The 27091-nt window shown below is 60.2% G+C and overlaps 3 protein-coding genes across 3 annotated transcripts; all 3 read left to right on the forward strand.

The window, feature by feature from the left end:
- Positions 1-5058: 5058 nt before the first annotated feature.
- LOC131822493 (testis-specific Y-encoded protein 3-like) lies at positions 5059-6862 on the forward strand (the record flags this gene model as incomplete). The annotated part of the gene is made up of 3 exons (XM_059158806.1): positions 5059-5136; positions 6527-6604; positions 6761-6862. Coding segments are annotated over exons 1-3 (258 nt in total), but the record flags the coding sequence as incomplete, so codon positions are not given.
- A 7137-nt stretch (positions 6863-13999) lies between these two features.
- Positions 14000-17248, forward strand: LOC131822513 (testis-specific Y-encoded protein 3-like). Its single transcript, XM_059158823.1, has 6 exons — positions 14000-14068; positions 14813-15022; positions 16414-16490; positions 16648-16760; positions 17052-17071; positions 17177-17248. Exons 1-6 carry the CDS (start codon positions 14000-14002, stop codon positions 17246-17248), a joined length of 561 nt encoding a protein of 186 aa, XP_059014806.1.
- A 4893-nt stretch (positions 17249-22141) lies between these two features.
- Positions 22142-25515, forward strand: LOC131822469 (testis-specific Y-encoded-like protein 4). The gene is made up of 6 exons (XM_059158786.1): positions 22142-23589; positions 23978-24055; positions 24194-24305; positions 24407-24552; positions 24647-24730; positions 25344-25515. The coding sequence occupies exons 1-6, from the start codon at positions 22183-22185 to the stop codon at positions 25386-25388; spliced, it is 1872 nt and encodes a 623-aa protein (XP_059014769.1). The 5' UTR covers positions 22142-22182; the 3' UTR covers positions 25389-25515.
- The last annotated feature ends 1576 nt before the right edge of the window (positions 25516-27091 follow it).

Here is a 27091-nt window from a genome sequence, read left to right on the forward strand (position 1 = left end):
ACTGGGTGTGTCCCGAGTGTTTTTGCAAGCGCCTATGTGTCTCCATGCAAGGGATGGTGTGCAGGCCTCAGATCCATATGCACGAGTGTTTATGTAGTGTGTACAGTGGGTTCGCAAACCGCTCGCCTGTCTGCGTGTGTGTGTGTGTGTGTGTGTGCAGGCTTGTATACACGTGCGTTCTTTGAGGATGCAGAACAAGGGATTTGCTTACATTCTGCCCTTTCCTCAAGGGTAAGTTTGTGTGAGTGTGCATGCTCCGATGTGCTGGGGTCAGTTGTGTATGCCTGTCTGCCAGAGGCTTTGGATGTGGTCTCTTGTGTGTGTGTGACTACGAGTGTCCCAGGTCACACCTGGGAACGTCCTTTTGAGTTGGGACCAAATGTCTATGCCTGTGCCAGAGACGTTCTGTGAGAGCTCTATGGTGTGTGTGTGTGTGTGTGTGTGTGCTTACGAGCACCTCTGTGCCTGCATGCATGTCTGGTGTACATGCCAGAGTTGCAGAGATACATGTGTGTATTTAGTGTGTTCGGTGTTTTTGCGTGATCACGTGTGTATGTGTGTGTCTGTGTGTTTGAAAGGAGCCCGATGGGGTGTGTTTGTATTTTCACTCCGTGTGTGTGTGTGTGTGTGTGTGTGCGCGTATGTGTGCAGCCGTGTGTGTGTCTGTGTGTACATGTGCCATCTCCTTTCTTTTGTTTCAGGGGCCAGGTGTGGGAATGCAGAGCCCCCTTCTGAGTGCCTGAGTGCCCGTGTGTCCGTGTGTGTGTGTCTGCATATCTGTCCCACCCAGGGAGGTTCACGCTGCTGAGATGCATATGAGGAAGCATCGCCCTTGACCAGAAGCCGTGAAAACTTCCCACGGAGCCTGGTGCCGGGGTGAAAGACAAGGTCGACTGAGGCCCCCGAGGAAAACCACTGAAATGTAGAAGACCGATGTCACCCGTGTTCCTGTATGTTCCTGTGTGGAGGCTCACGAATGAGCTCCTTCTCAGAAAGGAGCAGGTGGTGTGCCTGAGCTCCTGGTGTAAGGTTGGTGCTTACGATGCTGCCTTGGAATCCCCATTCCGAGGAAGGGATGGGCCCTCATGCTTGCCCAGAGGTCTAGGACACATAAGCTCTGGGACGGCATCCCAGCGGGGGGAGGTCCTTCCCGTGCCGATGGTGGTGCTGGGCAGCGGGAGTTGATGAACAAAAGGCCAGCTATCAGGTCTCATGTCTTCCCTGGGGTAAAGACAGAGTGCAAGGCTAGGGAAGGATGAGCCAGCGCCAAACATGGCCAGTGTCTGGGTTTGGGGGATGGCGATGCCAGTCCTCCAGAGGGCTCCCTGGGGATGTCCTCAAGCACATCCACTGCACACAGCAGGGCTGGGCCTGTAGTTCATTGTCCCTTGGACCCCAGTGCCCGTGCTCGCTACCAGTCTGACAAGGGGTCTGCCTCTTGCTGACATGGTCATCCTCTCCGGCACAGAAACAATGCTGTGGAGGGAGTGGAGGCCAGGCCTGTGCCGTCACGTCTCTGATGTCGCATCCCTGCCTGGCCCATATCAGCGTAGCTGGGGCTGCATAATGACCTTTGGCCCTGGTGAGTCTCTGCTTTGCCACAGATGCGGGGCCGTTGGCCCGACTTGGATTTGTATGAATTTCTATCGCGGAGACAATCTGCCTGGGCCCTGGGCCCCGTGTTCTTCAACGTGGAGTGAGATGAGGCCGGGGCTGTCTCAGTAGTCTTCGAGGAGTCCTTGGCTGCCTGCGCCGTAAGCCATGTGTTGACGCATCCTTGGGAACAGAGGAACAGCCCCGCTCTTACAGCCGGCCAGCGAGGGGGAGGGATCTCCGGGGCCACGCCTATGTCTTCAGGTCACTCATCACTCTCACTCGTCCCACTTTCAAATGCTCTGTGGCTACGGGACGAAAAGGTCAGTCTCTCGCTCGGAGCGTAGGCAGGGGAAGCTTTTTAAAAGCTGCCCGTTGTGCTGTCGTCTACATGTCCTAGATGGCTGTGAAGACTCCTTACTGACCGGGGCCGCCTCGCGCCCACGATTGCTAGACCCGGTTCCTGTGTAAGCCCCTGTGTGTTTCCACCCTCTCCTCCGCCGCCGTGACTTCCTCTGTGGCTGTCTGACCGGTGTTTTCAGGGAACACGATTGCTGACCTCTTTGACACCACTGGATGGAGCTCTGCTCAGCGGACCGTTGGCTTCCGCAATCGGGTGTGTGTTGGGGGGGTCCCTTCTGCATAGGCGGTATGTCTTTCGGGCCAGTACGCCTTGCACCCTCTGTACGACCAAAGCCTCCCTCTGTGCCTCCGGCCTTCCTCGCTCCGTCGCTGTGTTTCCATCCCCACACCTGCACACTCGTGTCTGTCCTGAACTCTGTCCGTCAATCCCATCGCCCCCCTCGCTCCCCAGCTCTTCTTCTCCCCCTGGGCTATGGTGCTCTCCTCCCAGGCTCCCTGGCTTCCCCCTCTCTCTGTCACCACCGCAGCCTCCCCCATCTGCAAGGCTGTGCTGTTTCGAGGGCACTTCTGCCTCTGGACCCTCAGGACCCTCCTCTAGGTCAGTTTGGATTGCACCAGTCACACCAACGCCGGGACCTTTTCAGGGACAGTCTCAGATAATTTGCCTGCTCGCCACAGGCGGCCATGCCTTTTGCTCACTGCAGGCGTCCCTCTCTGCACTGAGAGCTAACGTGGGCAACGGAGACACTTGGGCCCACCAAGCAGCCTGCCCTTCATCTCAAGGAAGCTCCTCCTGCTTCTTTCGGCTCCAAAACCCCCAGGACACACCCACCCATCCTTGGTATGTGAGGCCCTCCCATGAGGCAAGGGCAAGGCTGGCAGCCTTGCCATGCCCCGCGGGGACTTCCTCACACCTCCGGTGGCCGGCGTCCTATGTGGCCCATGATCCCCCCCTGGCGTGCACCTGCATGAGGGGTGGTTCGGACACGAAGGACGTGCTGAGAAAGGACACATGTGCTGTCAATGCGCCCCTGGTGGGTGCGCCATGCCCTCCCCGGCTGGTACTCCACTCAGCGACGGACCCAGACAAAGGGAGCACTCGGAGCAAAGTTGCAAGGAAGACCCCGAGTGCCCTTGGATGAAGGTCTGGTGGCGACGGATGAGAACGCAAAGAGGAAAAGAGACACAGACGGGAAAGGGAAAGAGGTCGGGCAGAGGAAAGTCCAGCGGGAAAGGGTTTTCGAAGCGGCAGGCTCCCAGAAAGATGCAGTTGGTCCTCGGACTTAAAGTCTGGCCCGTTAGCATGCCTCCCAGTGCCAGTGGGGGATCTGGCTGGGGCCGGCTTAGAAGCTCTGTGTGCACCCTGGTGGCCAGGGACTGTGGCTCTTGGGGCCAGGGTCCTCCTGGCCCTCTTGATCCCAGCGTCCTGGGATCGAGTCCCACATCGGGCTCCTTGCTCAGCAGGGAGCCTGCTTCTCCCTCTGCCTCTGCCTGCCTCTCTGCCTGCCTGTGCTCTCTCCCCCCCTCTCTCTCTGATAAATAAATAAAATCTTAAAAAAAAATTGCAGAGAAAAAAAAAATTAAGGGCCAGGACATTGTGTGCAGATTCCTTCTCTGAAGGAAAGCTGGGTGGAACGGGGTGGTGCTGGGGTGTGGAGGGGGGTGGTCCCTGCACGCAGCAGCTTGGTGGTAGGCTCCTGGCTCCCTCCACCGCTGGATTGTTCCAGGGCAAAAGCCCGACAACAGTGACGCGGCACCGTTGGAGCACCAGCCGATGCCCCCAGGGCTTTCCCCGGGTTCCGCTAAGAAGCAGCGTGGGAGGCTTTCGGGCTGCGGGGAGACACTGGATTCAGCCGCTGGATTTCAAATGCTAGCGAGAGGCGAGGGGTCCCAGAGGGACGGATGTGAAAGGGACGAGCGGGACTGTGACACGAGGGCACCGTCGGGAAGGCCTACGAGGTGTCTGTGTAGAAACGTTAGGGGTTGGGAGGCACGGAGGGCACCGCGGGGGAGCGTCGCGGGCGGCCTTCCTGGCTAGCTCTGGCGCCTGCAAGGGCCCAGTAGGGTGGTGGCCACGCCCACGGCCCTATCCCGGGCGAGACCCCGGAGCACCCCCATCCTCTTGGGGCTCCGAGTCTCTATCGCTCCCAGGACGCATGCGTGACTCCTCCCGGCACGCCGCGCCAAGCGCCGTTTGGTGGCGGCACCCACCGCCCCGGGTCCCTGTGCGCATGCGTGCCCCAGGCCCGCGCACTCAGACAGGCGGCTGCTGCCCACCGCCGACGCCGGGCGCGGACCTGAGCCTGCGGTTCCCGCCTCTATCGCCTGCCCTCCGCAGCTGCCTGGGTTGAGGGGCAGGGCCACATGGAGAGGGAGTCTGGGTCCGGGGAAGGCGGAGCTGCCCCAGAATCCGGGACCACCTTGGTACCACACGGGGGCGGTGAGGAGGCGGCTGCCCTCAGGGAGACCGGCTGCTGCGGGCACGCGGGGGCGCTTCTGGCCCTGGAGGCTGCCGGTTTGGTGGCAGCGGCTGTGCGGGAAGCTGAGGCCCCGCGTGGCCCAGAGGAGGCCGGCGCGGGGCAGGTGTTGGTGCTTGTGGTGCTGGATATCGTGGGGGAGGTGGAGGTGGTGGCGGTGGAAGACGAGGAGGTGCTGGCCGTGGAAGACGAGGAGGGGGTGGAGGTGGAATGCGAGGAGGTGGAGGTGGAATGCGAGGAGGTGCTGGCGGTGGAAGACGTGGAGGTGCTGGCAGTTGAAGACGAGCAGGTGCTGGCCGTGGAAGACGAGGAGGTGCTGGATGTGGAATGCGAGGAGCTGGTGGTGGTGGAAGACGAGGAGGTGCTGGCGGTGGAAGACGAGGAGGTGGTGGCGGCGGAAGACGAGGAGGTGCTGGCGGCGGAAGACGAGGAGGTGGTGGCGGTGGAAGACGAGGAGGTGGCGCAAGCAGAGCGGGTCGAGAAGCCGAAGGAGCTGTCGCAGGCAGAGCCGGTGCCGCGGCCCGACACAGCCGGGGCCGCCCTTGCCGCGCTGCAGGTGGTTCAGGAAGCGCTCCGCTCTGTGGATGTCCAAGCCACCAGGGCCTACCTGCGGCTCAAGCGCAGGATGAATCAGAAGCGGAGTGGTCACCTGGCTCGAAGGAGGGCCATCATCCAGGGCATCCCTGGCTTCTGGGCACGCGCCGTATCCTTCCTTCATCGCGCCGGCTCGGTTTTGGCCCCTGGGGAGGACAGTGGGAGCAGGGCAGGAGGGAGCAGAGCCTGAGCCTGAGCCAGGGGCTAGAGAAGTGCGAAGCTGGGCCGGGCTCCCCCAACCATGGCACCCACCCCTCCAGCAATGGGCACCTGCCAGCAGTAGGCTGCTGGGCCAGCAGGGAGCGCAAAGCCCTGAGCCCTGGGTCTACCCTTCTACTGCACTGCCTAGGGGGCCGGGGTCCAGCAGTGGGTGGTCCGGGAGGAGGTGGGTGCGGGTGTGCGCGTTGGCGGGAAAGCCAGAGCCTGAGACCTGTGGAGTCCTCTGTGAGTGGAAGCTCCGCGCCAGTGCTTTGGGGCTGCAGCACCCCCACACGCCTCTGCGGTCCCGGAACCCGTGTCAACACTCTGGACCCCTAGTGAAGCCCAGCCCACTTGGCTCAGAGCACATGTTGGAAGGAAAGGATTTGGGGTAAATGGGGCAGATGGAGAGGCTGCCCGCCTATTCCGTGTCCTTCAAACCGTGTATCGTTGCCGAGTTCCCGGAGACCTCCGGTTCTGTGGTGCGCTTGCACTCATTGAGAGTCAGTCAGCAGGCTGCCTGATTTCAGCGGGCCCCGGGACCCTGGACACGGTGCCCCGGGTGCTACCAACTCTGTCTACACAGGCCCTCCTGAAGCCGGCCGAGGCCCCTGGCCCAGGTGTTCCCAGACACGTTTCCTCCCTCCCTGCCTCTCCCTCTCCATGTCCCCCACCCGCGCTCGCTCGCTGGCTCGCTCTCTCTCTGTCTCTCTCTCTCAACCCTCCCAGCCCTCCGTCTATGTCTGTCGTCAGGGTTTGGGTGTCTCTGTCTCTCTGCCTCCTTCCTCCCGCCGTACCCCTTTCCTCCCTTTGTGGCTGACTCTGCCAGGCCCTTGCTCGAGACCCTGGGTGTGCAGACATGCTGCAAGCGAGCGGAGCAGCCCCCTTGTGGGCACAGAAGGTCCCTCAAGGGCCCAGGGCCTCGGGTGAGCACACAAGCAAACGGGGCCGTGAGGGGGACCGAGACCATCCAAACATCCAGAGTGGTGACTGACTGCCTCCTGGCCCAGCCGAGCACGGGCACAGGCCAGAGAGGACGTAGGCAGGGAGAGCGGACGGGCTCTTGACCTTGCCCTCCTGGGCCCCGGGAGCCTCAGCCCTGTTGATCCTCCAAGCCCTGCGATGCCCCAGGGCAGAGCATGGGTGACGAAAGGGCAAGCGCTGGGGAGGTTGGGACGGGGAAGTGCCTGCTGTTTCTGCACAGGCCGCCTTCCGTCCCTGGCTCTCAGTCGGGAAGGGCCGGGGCGTTCCTGGTTCTCTTCCCGGCGCCCTTGACGTCGAGGCTCCTTGACCCAAGGCAGATCCTGAATCACCCCCAGTTATCAGCTGTGATAGGTGACCAGGACACAGACATGCTCAGCTACATGACCAATTTAGAGGTTAGCCCTGGAGCCTGAGGCCAGCGGTGGTGCCTTGGGAGTGGGGGTGGAGCTGGAGTGGGTGCGTTTGAGTTGCTGAGAGTTGCGGTCAGTCAGTCACGCAGAACACCTAGGGTCAACGACCCCTCCCTCCCCCCTCTTGCTTTCCTGCGGCAGGTGGAGGAACTGGGTCGTCCCAAGTACCGCTGCAGGTTGATGTTTTACTTTGGGAGCAACCCCTACTTCCAGAACGACGTGATCGTTAAGGAGTATCACCTTAGCATCGGCGGTAGGTGTGGGCTTGAGGTGCAGAGGAGCTGGCGGAGGGCTTCCCGGCATGAGGGCCCGTGGGTGGAAAGGGAAGAGTGTGGGGTCCTCGGGCAGTGCAGGGATTTGGCACAGGAAGGGGGACAGGTCGTCGGTTGAGAGCGAGAGCTGGCGTGGGTCCTAGGCCTCGGAGTTTCCTTAAGTTTCCTCGTCCCGCAGGATATCGGGAGACTCGTTGCACTCCAGTCCAGTGGTTCTGGGATTATGAACGTGGTGCTGCCAGCCGCAGGCGAGACCCCAGCGGCCTGAACTTCTTCAACTGGTTGTGTGACCCCAGCTGCCCAGGGTCCAACAGGATCGCCGGGGTGAGGCCCCTGCGCCTTCGTCAGCAGCGCAGATGCTGGAGTCCCGACTGCTGGGCAACGGGGTCGGGGGCCCCGTGCTCAGCTCACCTTTTGTCCCCTACCAGATCATCATCGAGGACCTGTGGCCCAATCCCTTGCAGAACTACCCGAGGCTGGAAGGCGGCGCCTGGGAATGAGCTGAGAGGACGACCTGTCGGTGAGGAGCCAGGAGGGCTGGGTCCAGAGCCCTGTGGGCAGGGGTGCCAGGGGACAGTCAATTTAGTGGCGGGGAAACTGAGGCTCAGAGGAGCTTGGACCGATGGAGCAGGGGGCAGGGTGGGAAGTGAGCCTGCGGGAACTCAGAGCGCACACACAGGGCGGAGGATGGGTCTAGTCCGGCAGGTTCATGCCTGCCATGCTGTCCTTCGGAAAACCCCTGGCCAATCCGGACAAGCAAGGCTCCCCCAGCCCATTTTCCTGAAGTGTCTCCCATGGCTGTCGGCCTCTCTCTCGGTCCTCCTGCCGCTCGTTCGGTTGGCGATGGCCTGCCTGTCTTTGGGAGTCGGGCTCCTTGTCCCAGCCCACTCTTGGACCACGACTCCCTGACGGCCGTCCACATGCCTGAGCACCGCGTGTCCTCCCACATCGTTCACATGTCCTTGGGAATGGTCCCAGGCCATCCCAAGCAGGGTCACGGTGCCCTGGCTGTGGAGGAACTGGGATCCCACGAGTACAAGGCATGCTCACAACATCACGTTCACTATCCCTGGCATCATACATTTTCACAAATAGCTAAGACTTTTGTGTGTATTTTCATGTTTCTCTGTGTGTGTGTTGTGTGTGTGTGTGTGTGTGTGTGTGCGTGCGTGTGTGTCTGTGTGTCTGTGTGTGTGTGTCAAGGCATGGCAGCCGTGTGGAAGTGGACATCACTGAGCATCCGCGTTGCACCACCAAGAAGAATCTGATGAGGCCTCCACCGTTGAGAGACCTGCATGGGCTCTTCTCCGTGGTGCTCAGCCTGCACGGGACAGCAAAAGGGACAAGGAGCAGCAGGGGCAGCGCTAGAGAGGATCCTGCCCCTAGCTGCAGGGTCAGGGAGAAGGGCCATAAACAAGATACAAAGCACCTTGTGTCCATGTGTGGTTTTATATTGGGGGCACAGGAAATGGCAAGGAGGCAAGAAGCCTGGTGGGACCCTCCAACCCCCATCCTGTTGGATTCCATGGGTGGGGTGATGGAGAGCAAGGGGCCAGGGCACAGCCGTTCTTGGCCTGCGGACAGAACCCCACCCTTCCAAGCAGGATCTGGCAGAGGAAGGCAAGAGGCGGGGCTCTCTTGGGAAGTCTTGTTCTGTAGAGCGGGGCACACAGGAGGGGTAAGGTGCTCCCGAGTGGGGCCCTGGGGTCCCCTGGGCTCCTCGTACCACCGTATTCACATGGCTCGGAGAGCTTTTTCTGTTGCCCTTCAACCTGGAACTGTGCCCTGCATTGCTGAGTTGCAATGCCATGCATCTTCTTGGTCAGCTCCAGCGCAAAACCAAGGGTCGTGGGAGGAGCAAAGATGAGGCGGTCGCTCACGGTCCCTCCCTGTGGCAACAGATCCTCCTGCAGTGCAGGGGACAGTTCCACGGATGTGTGAGGGAACGCAGGTGTGCTCCATGGGATGGCGGACATCCTGAGTGTTTATGTGTGAGGGAGCCGCTGAGGGCAGGTCCGCGCCTGCACACGGACGTGTGTGTGTGTGTGTGTGTGTGTGTGTGTGTGTGAGTGTGTGTGTGAAGGGGCAATGGGGAATGGCCCTATGCCCTCGACCATGTGTATGCATTGTGTGCCTCCCCTCAGTAAACAATCTGTAGTGCATGTGTGTGTGTCTGTGTCTCTCTGGGGCCTCATTTGTACAAGGGCTGGACAGCTATGGTGTGTGTTTTGGGTGTATGTTTCCATGCGCAGTTCTGTGTCCAGTGTTTGGGCTGAGGGTACATGAGTCCGTGACAGAGATAGGATGTGTGCTGGGAATGAGTGTGGGTTTGCATGGGCTTTTGTGTGCGTGCGTGCACGTGTGGGTGTGCTTGAGCGGTTGAGTGTGCATTTCTATGTCAGGGAGGTCGTGTGTTTTCCTCGCATGTGTCTGCATCCTCAGGGAGTGTGCGTTGGAGTATGTGTTTTAGACAGGTGAGAATGTCTGTGTGTCCAATTCTGTGGATGTTTATGGATTGCAGGGCACCAGGGGCAGACTTCTTTTTTGAGCAGGGTCAACTGTGTACGCCTATGCCGGAGACCTTGGATGTGTTGTCGTGTGTGCGTGTGCTTGCAAGCATAGCTGTGTGTGGGGGAGGGCAGGGATGCATGCCTGCGTGTGCTCCGTGTGTGTGTTTTGTGTATGAGCGTAGAGCTCGTTGTGATTGTATAATTGTGTCAGTGTGTGTGTGTGTGTGTGTGTGTGTGTATGAGAGATTGAGAGAGTGGCTACGTGTGTGTTCTTTATGACACAGATGATGGGTTTTGTTTACATGCTTCTGTACCCTTAGGGCTATGAGCGTTTGTGCATGCGCCGATGTGTCACGTTATTATGCCTGTGGGCTCGAGGCCATAGAGGTGGTGGGGAATGCATGTTAGTGTTTTTGGGCACACACGTGTATGATTTTTATGGTGAGGCCAAATGCGTATGCCTGTGCCAGAGACCTTGTGGCAACTGGGTGTGTCCCGAGTGTTTTTGCAAGCGCCTATGTGTCTCCATGCAAGGGATGGTGTGCAGGCCTCAGATCCATATGCACGAGTGTTTATGTAGTGTGTACAGTGGGTTCGCAAACCGCTCGCCTGTCTGCGTGTGTGTGTGTGTGTGTGTGCAGGCTTGTATACACGTGCGTTCTTTGAGGATGCAGAACAAGGGATTTGCTTACATTCTGCCCTTTCCTCAAGGGTAAGTTTGTGTGAGTGTGCATGCTCCGATGTGCTGGGGTCAGTTGTGTATGCCTGTCTGCCAGAGGCTTTGGATGTGGTCTCTTGTGTGTGTGTGACTACGAGTGTCCCAGGTCACACCTGGGAACGTCCTTTTGAGTTGGGACCAAATGTCTATGCCTGTGCCAGAGACGTTCTGTGAGAGCTCTATGGTGTGTGTGTGTGTGTGTGTGTGTGCTTACGAGCACCTCTGTGCCTGCATGCATGTCTGGTGTACATGCCAGAGTTGCAGAGATACATGTGTGTATTTAGTGTGTTCGGTGTTTTTGCGTGATCACGTGTGTATGTGTGTGTCTGTGTGTTTGAAAGGAGCCCGATGGGGTGTGTTTGTATTTTCACTCCGTGTGTGTGTGTGTGTGTGTGTGTGTGCGCGTATGTGTGCAGCCGTGTGTGTGTCTGTGTGTACATGTGCCATCTCCTTTCTTTTGTTTCAGGGGCCAGGTGTGGGAATGCAGAGCCCCCTTCTGAGTGCCTGAGTGCCCGTGTGTCCGTGTGTGTGTGTCTGCATATCTGTCCCACCCAGGGAGGTTCACGCTGCTGAGATGCATATGAGGAAGCATCGCCCTTGACCAGAAGCCGTGAAAACTTCCCACGGAGCCTGGTGCCGGGGTGAAAGACAAGGTCGACTGAGGCCCCCGAGGAAAACCACTGAAATGTAGAAGACCGATGTCACCCGTGTTCCTGTATGTTCCTGTGTGGAGGCTCACGAATGAGCTCCTTCTCAGAAAGGAGCAGGTGGTGTGCCTGAGCTCCTGGTGTAAGGTTGGTGCTTACGATGCTGCCTTGGAATCCCCATTCCGAGGAAGGGATGGGCCCTCATGCTTGCCCAGAGGTCTAGGACACATAAGCTCTGGGACGGCATCCCAGCGGGGGGAGGTCCTTCCCGTGCCGATGGTGGTGCTGGGCAGCGGGAGTTGATGAACAAAAGGCCAGCTATCAGGTCTCATGTCTTCCCTGGGGTAAAGACAGAGTGCAAGGCTAGGGAAGGATGAGCCAGCGCCAAACATGGCCAGTGTCTGGGTTTGGGGGATGGCGATGCCAGTCCTCCAGAGGGCTCCCTGGGGATGTCCTCAAGCACATCCACTGCACACAGCAGGGCTGGGCCTGTAGTTCATTGTCCCTTGGACCCCAGTGCCCGTGCTCGCTACCAGTCTGGCAAGGGGCCTGCCTCTTGCTGACATGGTCATCCTCTCCGGCACAGAAACAATGCTGTGGAGGGAGTGGAGGCCAGGCCTGTGCCGTCACGTCTCTGATGTCGCATCCCTGCCTGGCCCATATCAGCGTAGCTGGGGCTGCATAATGACCTTTGGCCCTGGTGAGTCTCTGCTTTGCCACAGATGCGGGGCCGTTGGCCCGACTTGGATTTGTATGAATTTCTATCGCGGAGACAATCTGCCTGGGCCCTGGGCCCCGTGTTCTTCAACGTGGAATGAGATGAGGCCGGGGCTGTCTCAGTAGTCTTCGAGGAGTCCTTGGCTGCCTGCGCCGTAAGCCATGTGTTGACGCATCCTTGGGAACAGAGGAACAGCCCCGCTCTTACAGCCGGCTAGCGAGGGGGAGGGATCTCCGGGGCCACGCCTATGTCTTCAGGTCACTCATCACTCTCACTCGTCCCACTTTCAAATGCTCTGTGGCTACGGGACGAAAAGGTCAGTCTCTCGCTCGGAGCGTAGGCAGGGGAAGCTTTTTAAAAGCTGCCCGTTGTGCTGTCGTCTACATGTCCTAGATGGCTGTGAAGACTCCTTATTGACCTGGGCCGCCTCGCGCCCACGATTGCTAGACCCGGTTCCTGTGTAAGCCCCTGTGTGTTTCCACCCTCTCCTCCGCCGCCGTGACTTCCTCTGTGGCTGTCTGACCGGTGTTTTCAGGGAACACGATTGCTGACCTCTTTGACACCACTGGATGGAGCTCTGCTCAGCGGACCGTTGGCTTCCGCAATCGGGTGTGTGTTGGGGGGGTCCCTTCTGCATAGGCGGTATGTCTTTCGGGCCAGTACGCCTTGCACCCTCTGTACGACCAAAGCCTCCCTCTGTGCCTCCGGCCTTCCTCGCTCCGTCGCTGTGTTTCCATCCCCACACCTGCACACTCGTGTCTGTCCTGAACTCTGTCCGTCAATCCCATCGCCCCCCTCGCTCCCCAGCTCTTCTTCTCCCCCTGGGCTATGGTGCTCTCCTCCCAGGCTCCCTGGCTTCCCCCTCTCTCTGTCACCACCGCAGCCTCCCCCATCTGCAAGGCTGTGCTGTTTCGAGGGCACTTCTGCCTCTGGACCCTCAGGACCCTCCTCTAGGTCAGTTTGGATTGCACCAGTCACACCAACGCCGGGACCTTTTCAGGGACAGTCTCAGATAATTTGCCTGCTCGCCACAGGCGGCCATGCCTTTTTCTCACTGCAGGCGTCCCTCTCTGCACTGAGAGCTAACGTGGGCAACGGAGACACTTGGGCCCACCATGCAGCCTGCCCTTCATCTCAAGGAAGCTCCTCCTGCTTCTTTCGGCTCCAAAACCCCCAGGACACACCCACCCATCCTTGGTATGTGAGGCCCTCCCATGAGGCAAGGGCAAGGCTGGCAGCCTTGCCATGCCCCGCGGGGACTTCCTCACACCTCCGGTGGCCGGCGTCCTATGTGGCCCATGATCCCCCCCTGGCGTGCACCTGCATGAGGGGTGGTTCGGACACGAAGGACGTGCTGAGAAAGGACACATGTGCTGTCAATGCGCACCTGGTGGGTGCGCCATGCCCTCCCCGGCTGGTACTCCACTCAGCGATGGACCCAGACAAAGGGAGCACTCGGAGCAAAGTTGCAAGGAAGACCCCGAGTGCCCTTGGATGAAGGTCTGGCGGCGACGGAAGAGAACGCAAAGAGGAAAAGAGACACAGACGGGAAAGGGAAAGAGGTCGGGCAGAGGAAAGTCCAGCGGGAAAGGGTTTTCGAAGCGGCAGGCTCCCAGAAAGATGCAGTTGGTCCTCGGACTTAAAGTCTGGCCCGTTAGCATGCCTCCCAGTGCCAGTGGGGGATCTGGCTGGGGCCGGCTTAGAAGCTCTGTGTGCACCCTGGTGGCCAGGGACTGTGGCTCTTGGGGCCAGGGTCCTCCTGGCCCTCTTGATCCCAGCGTCCTGGGATCGAGTCCCACATCGGGCTCCTTGCTCAGCAGGGAGCCTGCTTCTCCCTCTGCCTCTGCCTGCCTCTCTGCCTGCCTGTGCTCTCTCCCCCCCTCTCTCTCTGATAAATAAATAAAATCTTAAAAAAAAAATTGCAGAGAAAAAAAAAAAATTAAGGGCCAGGACATTGTGTGCAGATTCCTTCTCTGAAGGAAAGCTGGGTGGAACGGGGTGGTGCTGGGGTGTGGAGGGGGGTGGTCCCTGCACGCAGCAGCTTGGTGGTAGGCTCCTGGCTCCCTCCACCGCTGGATTGTTCCAGGGCAAAAGCCCGACAACAGTGACGCGGCACCGTTGGAGCACCAGCCGATGCCCCCAGGGCTTTCCCCGGGTTCCGCTAAGAAGCAGCGTGGGAGGCTTTCGGGCTGCGGGGAGACACGGGATTCAGCCGCTGGATTTCAAATGCTAGCGACAGGCGAGGGGTCCCAGAGGGACGGATGTGAAAAGGACGAGTGGGACTGTGACACGAGGGCACCGGCGGGAAGGCCTACGAGGTGTCTGTGCAGAAACGTTAGGGGTTGGGAGGCGCGGAGGGCACCGCGAGGGATCGTCGCGGGCAGCCTTCCTGGCTAGCTCTGGCGCCTGCAAGGGCCCAGGCAGTTGGTGGCCACGCCCACGGCCCTATCCCGGGCGAGACCCCGGAGCACCCCCATCCTCTTGGGGCACGGAGTCTCTGTCGCTCCCAGGACGCATGCGTGACTCCTCCAGGCCCGCCCTGCCGCGCGCCGCTCGGCTGCGGCACCCACCGCCCCGGGTCCCTGTGCGCATGCGTGCCTCAGGCCGCGCACTCAGACAGGCGGCTGCTGCCCACCGCCGACGCGGGGCGCGGACGTGAACCTGCGGTTCCCGCCTCTATCGCCTGCCCTCCGCAGCTGCCTGGGTTGAGGGGCACGGCCACATGGAGAGGGAGTCTGGGTCCGGGGAAGGCGGAGCTGCCCCAGAATCCGGGACCACCTTGGTACCACACGGGGGCGGTGAGGAGGCGGCTGCCCTCAGGGAGACCGGCTCCTGCGGGCACGCGGGGGCGCTTCTGGCCCTGGAGGCTGCCGGTTTGGTGGCAGCGGCTGTGCGGGAAGCTGAGGCCCCGCGTGGCCCAGAGGAGGCCGGCGCTGGGCAGGTGTTGGTGCTTGTGGTGCTGGATATCGTGGGGGAGGTGGAGGTGGTGGCGGTGGAAGACGAGGAGGTGCTGGCCGTGGAAGACGAGGAGGGGGTGGAGGTGGAATGCGAGGAGGTGGAGGTGGAATGCGAGGAGGTGCTGGCGGTGGAAGACGTGGAGGTGCTGGCAGTTGAAGACGAGCAGGTGCTGGCCGTGGAAGACGAGGAGGTGCTGGATGTGGAATGCGAGGAGCTGGTGGTGGTGGAAGACGAGGAGGTGGTGGCGGTGGAAGACGAGGAGGTGGTGGCGGCGGAAGACGAGGAGGTGCTGGCGGCGGAAGACGAGGAGGTGGTGGCGGTGGAAGACGAGGAGGTGGCGCAAGCAGAGCGGGTCGAGAAGCCGAAGGAGCTGTCGCAGGCAGAGCCGGTGCCGCGGCCCGACACAGCCGGGGCCGCCCTTGCCGCGCTGCAGGTGGTTCAGGAAGCGCTCTGCTCTGTGGATGTCCAAGCCACCAGGGCCTACCTGCGGCTCAAGCGCAGGATGAATCAGAAGCGGAGTGGTCACCTGGCTCGAAGGAGGGCCATCATCCAGGGCATCCCTGGCTTCTGGGCACGCGCCGTATCCTTCCTTCATCGCGCCGGCTCGGTTTTGGCCCCTGGGGAGGACAGTGGGAGCAGGGCAGCAGGGAGCAGAGCCTGAGCCTGAGCCAGGGGCTAGAGAAGTGCGAAGCTTGGCCGGGCTCCCCCAACCATGGCACCCACCCCTCCAGCAATGGGCACCTGCCAGCAGTAGGCTGCTGGGCCAGCAGGGAGCGCAAAGCCCTGAGCCCTGGGTCTACCCTTCTACTGCACTGCCTAGGGGGCTGGGGTCCAGCAGTGGGTGGTCCGGGAGGAGGTGGGTGCGGGTGTGCGCGTTGGCGGGAAAGCCAGAGCCTGAGACCTGTGGAGTCCTCTGTGAGTGGAAGCTCCACGCCAGTGCTTTGGGGCTGCAGCACCCCCACACGCCTCTGCGGTCCCGGAACCCGTGTCAACACTCTGGACCCCTAGTGAAGCCCAGCCCACTTGGCTCAGAGCACATGTTGGAAGGAAAGGATTTGGGGTAAATGGGGCAGATGGAGAGGCTGCCCGCCTCATTCCGTGTCCTTCAAACCGTGTATCGTTGCCGAGTTCCCGGAGACCTCCGGTTCTGTGGTGCGCTTGCACTCATTGAGAGTCAGTCAGCAGGCTGCCTGATTTCAGCGGGCCCCGGGACCCTGGACACGGTGCCCCGAGTGCTACCATCTCTGTCTCCACAGGCCCTCCTGAAGCCGGCCGAGGCCCCTGGCCCAGGTGTTCCCAGACACGTTTCCTCCCTCCCTGCCTCTCCCTCTCCATGTCCCCCACCCGCGCTCGCTCGCTCGCTCGCTCTCTCTCTGTCTCTCTCTCTCAACCCTCCCAGCCCTCCATCTATGTCTGTCGTCAGGGTTTGGGTGTCTCTGTCTCTCTGTCTCCTTCCTCCCGCCATACCCCTTTCCTCCCTTTGTGGCTGACTCTGCCAGGCCCTTGCTCGAGACCCTGGGTGTGCAGCCATGCTGCAAGCGAGCGGAGCAGCCCCCTTGTGTGCACAGAAGGTCCCTCAAGGGCCCAGGGCCTCGGGTGAGCACACAAGCAAATGGGGCCGTGAGGGGGACCGAGACCATCCAAACATCCAGAGTGGTGACTGACTGCCTCCTGGCCCAGCTGAGCACGGGCACAGGGCAGAGAGTACATAGGCAGGGAGAGCGGGTGGTCTCTTGGCCGTGCCCTCTTGGGCCCCGGGAGCCTCAGCCCTGTTGATCCTCCAAGCCCTACGATGCCCCAGGGCAGAGCATGCGTGACGAAAGGGCAAGCGCTGGGGATGTTGGGAGGGGGCAGTGCCTGCTGTTTCTGCACAGGATGCCTTCCGTCCCTGGCTCTCAGTCGGGAAGGGCCGGGGCATTCCTGGTTCTCTTCCCGGCGCCCTTGACGTTGAGGCTCCTTGACCCAAGGCAGATCCTGAATCACCCCCAGTTATCAGCTGTGATAGGTGACCAGGACACAGACATGCTCAGCTACATGACCAATTTAGAGGTTAGCCCTGGAGCCTGACCAACGGTTGTGCCTTGGGAGTGGGTTTTGAACTGGAGTGGGTGCGTTTTAGTTGCTGAGAGTTGCGGTCCTCAGTCACGCAGAACATCTAGGGTCAACGACCCTCCCCCCTCCCCCTTCTCTTGCTTTCCTGTGGCTGGTGGAGGAACTGGGTCGTCCCAAGTACCGCTGCAGGTTGATGTTTTACTTTGGGAGCAACCCCTACTTCCAGAACGACGTGATCGTTATGGAGTATTACCTTAGCATCGGCCGTAGTTGTTGGCTTGAGGTTCATAGCAGCTGGCGGAGGGCTTCCCGGCATGAGGGCCTGGGGGTGGAAAGGGAGGAGTGCTGGGTCCTCGGGGCAGTGCAGGGATTTGTCACAGGAAGGGGGACAGGTCGTCAGTTGAGAGCGAGAGCTGGCGTGGGTCCTAGGCCTCGGAGAGCCTCCCTTAAGTTTCCTCGTCCTTCAGGATATAGGGAGACCCGTTACACTGCACCAGTGCTTCTGGGATTATGAACGGGATTCAGACCCCAGCGGCCTAACTTCTTCTTCTGACCAGGGTCCAACAGGATCGCCGGGGTGAGGCCCCTGCAGCCTTCCTCAGCATCGCAGATGCTGGATTCCAGGCTGCGCGGCAACAGGGTCGGGGGCCCCGTGCTCAGCTCACCTTTTGTCCCCTACCAGATCATCATCGAGAACCTGTGGCCCCATGCCTTGCAGTACTACCTGAGGCAGGAAGGCGGCCTCTGGGAATGAGCTGAGAGGACGACCTGTCGGTGAGGAGCCAGGAGGGCTCGGTCCAGAGCCCTGTGGGCAGGGGTGCCAGGGGACAGTCAATTTAGTGGCGGGGAAACTGAGGCTCAGAGGAGCTTGGACCCATGGAGCAGGTGGCAGGGTGGGAAGTGAGCCTGCGGGAACTCAGAGCACACACACAGCACCGAGGATATGTGTACTCCGGCTAGTTCATGCCCGCCAAGTTGTCCTTCAGAAAATCCCTGACCAATCCGGAGAAGCAAGTTCCACCAGCCAGCTTCCCTGAAGTGTCTCCCATGGCTATCGGCCTCTCTCTCAGTCTTCCTGCCACTCATTCAGTTGGGGATGGCCTGCCTGTCTTTGGGAGTCGGGCTCCTTGTCCCAGCCCACTCTTGGACCACGACTCCCTGACGGCCGTTCACATGCCTGAGCACCACATTTACTCCCACAGCCGTTCACATGTCCCTGAGAATGGTCCCAGCACTTCCCAAGCAGGGTCACGGTGCCCCGGCAGTTGAGCAACAGGTATCTCATGAGGACAAGGCATGCTCACAACCTCACGTTCACTATCCCTGGCATCATACATTTTCACAAATAGCTAAGACTTTTGTGTGTATTTTCATGTTTCTGTGTGTGTGTGTGTGTGTGTGTGTGTGTCGGTGTGTGTGTGTCAGGGCATGGCAGCCGTGTGGAAGTGGACATCACAGAGCATCCGCGTTGCACCACCAAGAAGAATCTGATGAGGCCTCCACCGTTGAGAGACCTGCATGGGCTCTTCTCCGTGGTGCTCAGCCTGCACGGGACAGCAAAAGGGACAAGGAGCAGCAGGGGCAGCGCTAGAGAGGATCCTGCCCCTAGCTGCAGGGTCAGCGAGAAGGGCCATAAACAAGTTACAAAGCACCTTGTGTCCATGTGTGGTTTTTATATTGGGGGCACAGGAAATGGCAAGGAGGCAAAAGCCTGGTGGGACCCTCCAGCCCCCATCCTGTGGATTCCATGGTTGGGGGTGATGGAGAGCAAGGTGGCCAGGCACAGCCATTCTTGGCCTGCAGAGAGAACCCCACCCTTCCAAGCAGGATCTGGCAGAGGATTGAAGAGGCGGGGCTCTCTTGGGAAGTCTTGTTCTGTAGAGCGGGGCACACAGGAGGGGTAAGGTGCTCCCGAGTGGCCCTGGGGTCCCCTGGGCTCCTCGTACCACCGTATTCACATGGCTTGGAGAGCTTTTTCTGTTGCCCTTCAACCTGGAACTGTGCCCTGCATTGCTGAGATCAATGCCATGCATGCTCTTGGTCTGGTCCAGTGCAAAACCAAGGGTCATAGGAGGACCAAAGAGGAGGCGGTCCCTCATGGTCCCTGTGGACCCCAGATCCTCCTGTGGGTAACCTCACCCAACACAGGGGACAGTTCCGTGGAATAATGGGGAAACGCTGGATTGCTCCATTGGTTTGGTGCATCATGAGTGTGCTGTGCGTAATGGGGCCGCTGTGGGTAGGTTCACGAGCATGGGTGTGTGTGTGTATGTGTGCGAATACGTACCTGGTTTGGCCACCCGGTTTGAGCATTCCTCCTAGCTGGGACCCTGTGTGTATGCCTGTGCACGTGTGTGTTTATGTGGACTTGCGTGTCCTCACTTACTTCCCTGTGTGTAGGTCGTCATGTGTGCATCGTTGCTGTGTGTGTGTGTTTCATGTGCTCCTGTGTATGTGTGACAAGTGTGGATGGATGCCTGCATCCCGGAGACAGTGTGTGTTTACGTTTTGTGTCTGTTTGCTTGCACACACATGGGTGAAAGTGTTGCGAGGCCTCGTGTGGGCTCTTGTGTGTTCCCACGTGCCCATGCGCATGTGCCAGCTTCACGGTTCAGGCCTGAACATCGATAAGTCTGCCTGCTCTTGGTCAGAGCTGGGGATCTCAAGTCTGATGCAGCCCCGCAGGGAGAATTCTAGGGTGGTGGTTAGCACCAGGCCAAAGGAAGACGGCTCAGGCCGTCGTCACGCCTTCTGGTCTCCTTGTCGCCTAAGCTGGAGAGTAGCCTCACGGCTCCCCCAGGCCAGTCTCTAGGATCCATCGTGTCGACAAGATAGAGGTGAAGTCCCAGGCATGCTGACGGTTGCAGCGGGGCTGCCAGTGGGGTTCCAGACCCGGAGGACCCCAGAATGTGCTGTGCTCACCCCACCCACTTTGCCTCGAACCCTCGATGGCTCACTCCTCAGGGCTTTTAGGAAGGGCCTGCCGAGATCCAAACGGGAGAGGAAAGGCTGGATAGTGATGCTAAAACCCCTCCCAAGTGTCTCCCATAAACAGGTGCTCTGCTTCCTTGACTGGGGGATGCCCCGCCTGCCCTGAAAAGAGGTGTTTAGGATTGGACCCATGCCTCAGGTAGCATGCCTCAGGTAGCAACGGCTTAAGCTGTTGGTCACATCATAAGGACATCGGGTCTCCTCCCAGGGCCTTAGGGTGCAATGCAGGGGATGTGGCTCGTGAACATCTCCCTGGAGTTCAGGGCAGCTTCAGGGCAAGCAGGTACATGGCACAAGAGGGCTAAGCCCCTCCTGAAGAAGACCGCCAGCTTCAGGGGCTTAATGGCCAGAGCTGCTGGGAGACGGATGCTTGCTACAGGACTGCAGGACCCAGGGCAACGGTCTTTCATAAATGTGGCCTCGCAGGCAAGGGATGGGGTGCGCAGAATGCGTGTGTGCTTTCCAGTGTACATGTGTCTAGGCACAGGGGACCAGAAACAAGGAAGGTGCCCTTGAGACCGAGCCTCCCGTGATGTCTCCGTGCCAGGATGCTTACCTCTTGTCCTTTGGCCCCTGTCGTGTTCCTTCCCTAGCAGGGCAATGCCAGATGCCTGTCATTGCATGAATGTCTCCCTGGATTGGGAGTGGACGTGGAGATCATCCACATGATGGCTGAACAGATGGAAACCACAGTCCAAGGCAGTGGGGGTGCATATGAAATCCAGTCCACGGCAAACCCTTCGATTTCCGGCCGGGAACGGAATAGGCCGGTCGGTGCACACGCTTCCACGTGCACCTGTGTGTACATGGAAGGCAATGCCTCTGTACCCCTTCCCACACGGTGTCACATCCAGCTGCATACACGTGTACCTGTGGGCACACAAAGAAACCTTGGTCTGAACACACATGGGCATGTCAGCCCACGGCTGTACTGAACACTGCTGGCACCTCAGAGTGCAGCCAGCATGAACTCTGCACAGCTCGAACCCCCGCGATAACATTAGTCCGGCCGCCCTAGGAGTGGAGCCACGGCGCAGAGCCATGCATCCACCGCGGATTCAGGAGACGGAGCCGAAGAAGACCTGTGCGAGGGTACAGAAGAAGCCGTGGCTGGCGGGAAGAATCGGTATGGACCTGCTGGGTACACATAGAGGTTGAAGAACCGCCAGAGCAACCACAACCAGCACTTCCGTGTACAGGGCGCGGCATATGTGGCCCTTTGATGATTGAGATGACTGAGATGTGGTTGTAAGAAACCCGTCTGTTGCTGTAATGCTGGGGGAGACCGGCTTGCAATGGCTCCACACCAGTTGCCCCAAGCCTACCTTGTTGGCCCGAAGCCACACTTTGGGTATCCTCTATCCATGAGTGGGGGCCAGCACTGGGGACGTGCTGGCCCAGCCTGAAGTTCAGCTCGCGGCCTGACCTGTTCAGCTGCAGGGGAAGGCTAGAGAAGATGTGTTCTCCTCTGCAGGCCAGACAGGTTGGGAACGCCTTCCCCATGGCATTGAATTTTCACCCGAAGGCAACGGAAGACACGCTGTCTCTGCAAGTGAAGGTACGGGCCTACGTCCTGTGTCACCTGGGAGCCGGCCTCAGCTTCTTGTCTCCGGCCTTCCATAGGGTGCACCCTGTAGCCTCCTGGCCCACAGACATAATGCCCAACTGCCCATCCACAGGGTTCGCCCAGACATCGTCTCAGGGGAGGGACATCCGGGTTCCCTTTGCCGTATGCCCTTGGCTGCACGAAACGCACGCCTCCCTCCGTGCTCCATGCCAAACACACTGCGTGTCACTGAGTAAGTGTGTGTGCTGTGTCAGTGTGAGTGTGTGTGTGTGTGTCTGTGTGTGTTTGCATGCGCACGCGTCGGGCGCAACCAGCTGGGTCCCTTTCCCTGGTCACGTGAACAGTAGCTAGTCACAGAGGGGAAGGGGGCTTTTATTTCATGGGAAAGGAGGTTCTGGGACAGGCTTCTGCATCTTGCTTCCTGAAGCCTCGATCTTCCAGAGACCCTGTGGCCAGAGAGTGGGCAGAGAAACAGCGCCGGGAACACAAACACCGAGACGGACCGGGGAAGAGGGAGAGCAGAGCATGGGGAAAGGACAGGCAGATCGATGGATTGAGCCCTCTCGGTCCCCCTTGTCCTGAGCAGACAAGGACATGGCCTGGGGGAAACAGTGGCCGAACCACTGGCAGACAGTGCCCCAAACTGGCAGACAGCTCCCCCCCCACCCGCTGTCTCCTGGAATGGCACTGCTCTGCAATGCCTGGGCTGACAGTCCCCCGCACGCTAGACCAGGGTCCCCGGTGGTGCCTTCGCTGTCCTCAGTCTTCGAGGATTGCGTGGGGGAAGGGCCAGGGACAGTTTCTCCTTGACAGGCTACAAACACCGGGCGGAGAGCGTGCTAAAGGAGGCGACGGGATGGAGGGGAAGGAGTTGTGGGCACTGGGGCCTGGGGCTCCTTAGGTAGAGCCCGAGGCCATCCCGGAGGAGGCGCACTAGCTGCCTCCCTGGCCGCCTCCAGCAGGGGGTGAGGGGCAGGGCCTGTGGCGGCCACGCCCACCGCCTTGTGGCTCCTGGGGCCTGGGGTCCTGCCATTGTCCTGGGCGCGGATCAGGCCTCCTGGGCGCCAAGACCCGAAGCGTGCCGCCTCCACCTCTGCCCCGTGGGCTCCTGGCCGGAAGCCCTTGTGCGCATGCGTCCCAGACTCCGCTGGCTTCCGGGAGGAGACGGCGGACGTCCACCCTCCACCGTTCGCGGGGCCGCAGAGCTCCACTGCCCGGCCGCCTGCGGGAGCCGCGCGCTCACCCGCCCCTGCTCCGTTCCCCTGCAGCTGCCCCAGCCGGGCGCCACGTGGGACACGGGACTGCCCCCGAATCCTGACCAACTCAGTCGAGGGAGAGGTCCATCAGGACGCGGCTGTCCGTGGACATATAGCCCCACCCCCGCAAGAGAGGCGAAGGTGCTGCTGGGCCTAGGCGGTGGGATGGCGGCAGAGCCTGGGCAGCAAGAGGAAGGCCGTTGGGAGAGAGAGGGCGCCATCCTGGCGGTGGAGCTTGTGCTCGTCGGGGATGACCTAATGTTGGTGTGGCAACTTGTGGTGGTCGGCGTGGCGGAGGACCCCGGGGAGACTGAGGAGGAGGAGGACGATGACGACGAGGCTAGGGAGGTTGAGAGTGAGGCTGAGGAAGACGGGGAGGCTGAGGAGGGAGAGGAGACCGAGGAGGAGGACGACGAGTTGGAGGAGTCCGAGGAGTCCGAGGAGGAGGCTGAGGAGAACCGGCAGGAGGATGGGGAGGAAGAGGAGGCTGAGGAGACTGGTGCGTGGGAAGAAGCGGAGGAAGAAGGGGAGCTGGGGACTGAGGAGGGGGCGCCTGAGGAGGAGACGGAGGACGTGAAGCCCACAGAGGAGGCGGCTGAGGAGAAGGGGACAGAGGAGGGAGAGGAGCCAGAGAAGGAGGAAGAGGAGGCAGAGGAGAAGGCTAGAGAAGCTGAGGAGGTGACGGAAGAGGAAGAGGAGCTTGGGATGGAGAAAGACGTGGCAGAAGAGCAGGAGTGGCAGGAGGCTGAGGAGGAAGCCGAAGAGGCTGAGCAGGCCGAGGGTGGCAGGGACAAGGAGAGGGAGGTTGAGGATGTTGAGGAGGAGGAGGTGGTGGAGAAGAAAGAGATGGAGCCTGAGGGGGAAGAGAAGACTGAGGAAGAGGAGCAGGTGGAGGAGGTGGAGGAGCCTGAAAAGGCTGAGGAAGAGGAGGGCCAGGAGGAGGATGAGGAGGCTGTTGAGGATGAGGTTGCAGAGGTACCTGTGCAGGAGGAGGAGAAGGAAGACAGGAGGGAAGAGGCCTGGGAGGGGAGCCAGAAGGAGGGAGACGCGCAGGAGCTGCAGGAGAAGCGGGAAGGGGAAGAACAGCCAGAGGCACGGCCAGGTCCGCCCCCGTCCCCGCTCCAGGCTCTCGCGGCCCTGCAGTCAGAGCTGGAGCCCCTGCACAAAGACGCCAGCGGGGCCTGCTCTGGGCTCAAGCTCAGGTTGTGGCAGAGGCGGCGGCGTCACCTGGAACACCGAAGCGCCCTCATCCGGGGCATCCCTGGCTTCTGGGCCAAGGCTGTATCCTTGCTACCTTCATGGAGGGACCCCGATGTGGCCGGGCTAGTGCAGGAGACTCCTGTGGCAGGGGCCCCGGCTCACGCCTCCGTGATCGGGAGGGTTTCGAATTCCTGCTTCCGGGCGGGGGTGCCCGGTGGGGCCGCAGGTTGTCCTCGATGTGCCGGGGAGGGGGCCGTGGGTCCAGCTTTCTCTGCTAGCGCCCAGCAGGGAACCACCTGACTTAACGAATGCAGCGGGCCGTGCGGGGGCGCAGGGGGCCTTGACACAATCTGTGAGGAGGGAGTGGGTCCCAGTGGTAGGGACCCAAGGCTGCACTTGCTGTGCAGACTTGCTCCGTTGTTGTAGCTCTTTCTTCTCCAGCCCTGGGAGAGTCCTTGACCCGAAGCAGTTTGGGAACCACCCGCAGCTGTCAGCCATGCTCAGTGAGCAAGATGAAGGCATACTTGGCTCCATGACGGATTTGCAGGTCTGGCCCGGGAGATGGAGGCCGGCCTGGGGGATGGGAGAAGAGGGGATAACAGAAGCGATTTCTCCCCAAGGCCAGGGGGGCAAGGGTCTGCTGGACAGAGATTTCAACCCTCCTCCCCACTTTGCCGCCCGGCAGGTGGAGGAACTCGGGTCTCCCCGTGATCGCCGCAGGGTCCTGCTCTTCTTTCGCAAGAACTCCTACTTCCGCAATGAAGTCGTTGAGAAGGAGTATGTCCTCAGGGCTGCTGGTAAGGGGGCCTCTGCGTGGAGGGGGTGGCAGCAGGTGGAGGCGGCAGGGTTGCACCTGATGCATTAGGCGGCGCCTTCGCACGTACCCATCTTCCTGCAGGGTACGAGCCGTCTCATTCCACTCCCATCCAGTGGCACCCCTGTTATGAACGGGAGGCCCGTAGCCGCAGACACCACAACAGCAGCCTAAACTTCTTCAACTGGCTCTCTGACCACAGCTTTGCCGGGTCTAGCAGGATAGCTGAGGTGGGTCCCGGGGACAGACCGCGCACGTGAACCTGGCTGTGTTCCCCAGCCGACTGGGATGGGCCTCTGAGCCCCGCCCCGTTTCCCCTGCCAGATCGTCATGGACGACCTGTGGCCCAATCCCCTGCAGTACTACATGAGGAAGAAGGCCCCAGCCGAGGAACTGAGAGGAGTGCAGGTGAGAAGACCGGGGCGTGGGTGCAGAAAATGCTCCGTAGGCCTCCGTGGGACCTGGGTGTCCCAGATGAAGAAACGGCGGCTCAGCGGAACGCTCAAGAGGCGGTGACCCCGTGTGCAAAGGGCATCAGCATGAGTCAGGGAGTGCGGTGTCAAACTGGTTCTGCCTGGGAAGCTTGAGGCACGCGGGTCAGGCCACACCAACAAGCAGAGCTGGAGAAGCAGGCGCCTCAGCTTTGAGCACCGCCTCAGTGCCTCTTGCCATCCTTGGCACAGAGTTTGGGTTCCCTGGTGTGAAGGCTCATGCGTCACCCCGTTACCTTTCTGTGTTCATCGGTAGAGTTTTCCCAGCCATCTCCCAGGGCAATCTCCTGTGCCCACCGCAAACATCCAGAGAACACTGGCCAGCATGCACAGAGATATTTGCTACGTGGTTGGAGGACATGTCAGGCGATCGCCATCAAGGCCCGGGGAGAGGGGCAGGGCAGAATGACCTCCGATCCCCGAAGGGTCTTGAACCCTCTAGCAAACCTGTGTATGGCCCATAGAGGATACTCACCGGCCTCCTCATATGTGCCTGTGTGCCTGTGTGTCTGTGTATCCGTCTCTCCCAGGAACTTCAGCATGTTGAGGTGAATACGCAAGAGCCTTGCGCTTGACCGGAAAGAGTCCAGGACCTTTCAGAGGGAGCCGAATGATCAGCTTGGGCCCTCGAGCAGGGACCCACCTCGAGCCTGGTGTCGGGAAGAAACCCAGGGCCGACTGAGGCCTCCTGTGAATTTATTAAAATGTGGAAGAGCGATGTCAGCCGTGCTTACGTGTGTTACTGTGGGTACGCTCGCACACGGTCTTCTTCATGGAAAGGGGCAGGTGGGGTGCCGGAGCTCATGGGATTCCCGTCGATGCTTACCACGCTGCCTGGGCATCCTTATTCCGTGGAAGGGAATATGCATGCTTGCCCAGAGGTCTAGGTCACACAAGCTCTGGGACTGCATCCCAGCGTGGCGGAGGTCCTTCCCCCGGGGATGGTGGAGGTGGGCGGGGAGAGGAGATGAGCGAAAGGCCAGCTGACTGAAAGGGCTCATGTCTTCCCTGGGGAAATGACAGAGGACAAGGAAAGGGAAGGACGAGCCAGGGCCAGACATGTCCAGTGTCAAGTTTTGGTGGATGGCGAGGACCCTCTTCCAGAGATGCTCCCTGGTGGATGAGCTCAGACACAGCAAGGGTGGGACGGTAGTTTCATTAGTCTCTTGAACCCCAGAGCCAGTGCTCTCCTTTCTTCTAAACAGGCGTGCCCAGGCCCTTGCTGACACAGTCATCCTCAGCCCCAGATACAGCGGGAGCGAGTGGGGGCCAGGCCCTGTGGAGGGAACGTTGGAGAGGGGAAAGTGGGACGAGGGAAGGTAGGAAAGATGACACTGTCATTCTGGCCCACGTGGCTGGACGGAAGAATGAATGCCAGGGAGAGTGTGTGTCACACACACACACGGACACGGACACCATCGGTTTCAAACCGCCCTAAGCCTCAGAATATTTAGCCACTCACATACCCCGACGCATACACACAGGAGCAAAGCCAACACCCCGCACCCAACACACGGTGATTCGGTCACTCTCATGTCCTGACATGCACACACTCCCTCACCCTCCCAGGCACCCAAAGGTCACACACTCACATGTCCAGAGACATGCTCACGGATTGGCAACCCCACGCTGCCCCATGATCCCCAGTTCGCGGCTTCCCTAGGATTTTGGATTCGTGTCCCAAGATGGTCCATAGAGGAGAGGGCAGAGTATAGCTGAATGCGAGACCCAGGACACCCACCCGTGTGCTGTCTGACCCATGCTGACCCTGAGGCTGATATGCCTCCTTCCCCAGGGTCTGAAGGAAAGTGCCCAATACCCTATATCCAGTTAGACCACTAAAAGGGAAATGCCTCCAGAGGGCACACCTAGTCCTCACCAACACCCCATGCAGCATGCTCCCCTGGTTAAGGGCCAAGTGCACACAGGCTGCTCCGACCATGTAGGGCAGCGTCCATCTTCGGAGGTTTTAGCCTCGCTCCTCCCACTTTCAAATTCTTTGTGACTTTGGGAATAAAAGGCCAGTCTCTCGTTCGTAGCATAGACGTGGCCAGCTTTTCAAAACCTGCTCGTTCTGCTGTCGTCCACATCGTACTCCAGTGCCGTGAAGCCCCATTACTGAGCAGCCCCATTACTGACACAGGGCAGTCCACAATTGCACTACTTGGTGACTGTGTACTCCCTGACTGTTTCCACCCTCTATTCCTCTGTGACTTCCTCACTCGCTGTCTCATATTTTCGGGAAATGTGACAGCTGCCCTCCTGGACACCACTGGAT

This window comes from Mustela lutreola, chromosome Y (assembly GCF_030435805.1).
Source record: "Mustela lutreola isolate mMusLut2 chromosome Y, mMusLut2.pri, whole genome shotgun sequence".
Taxonomy (NCBI): Eukaryota; Metazoa; Chordata; class Mammalia; order Carnivora; family Mustelidae; genus Mustela; species Mustela lutreola.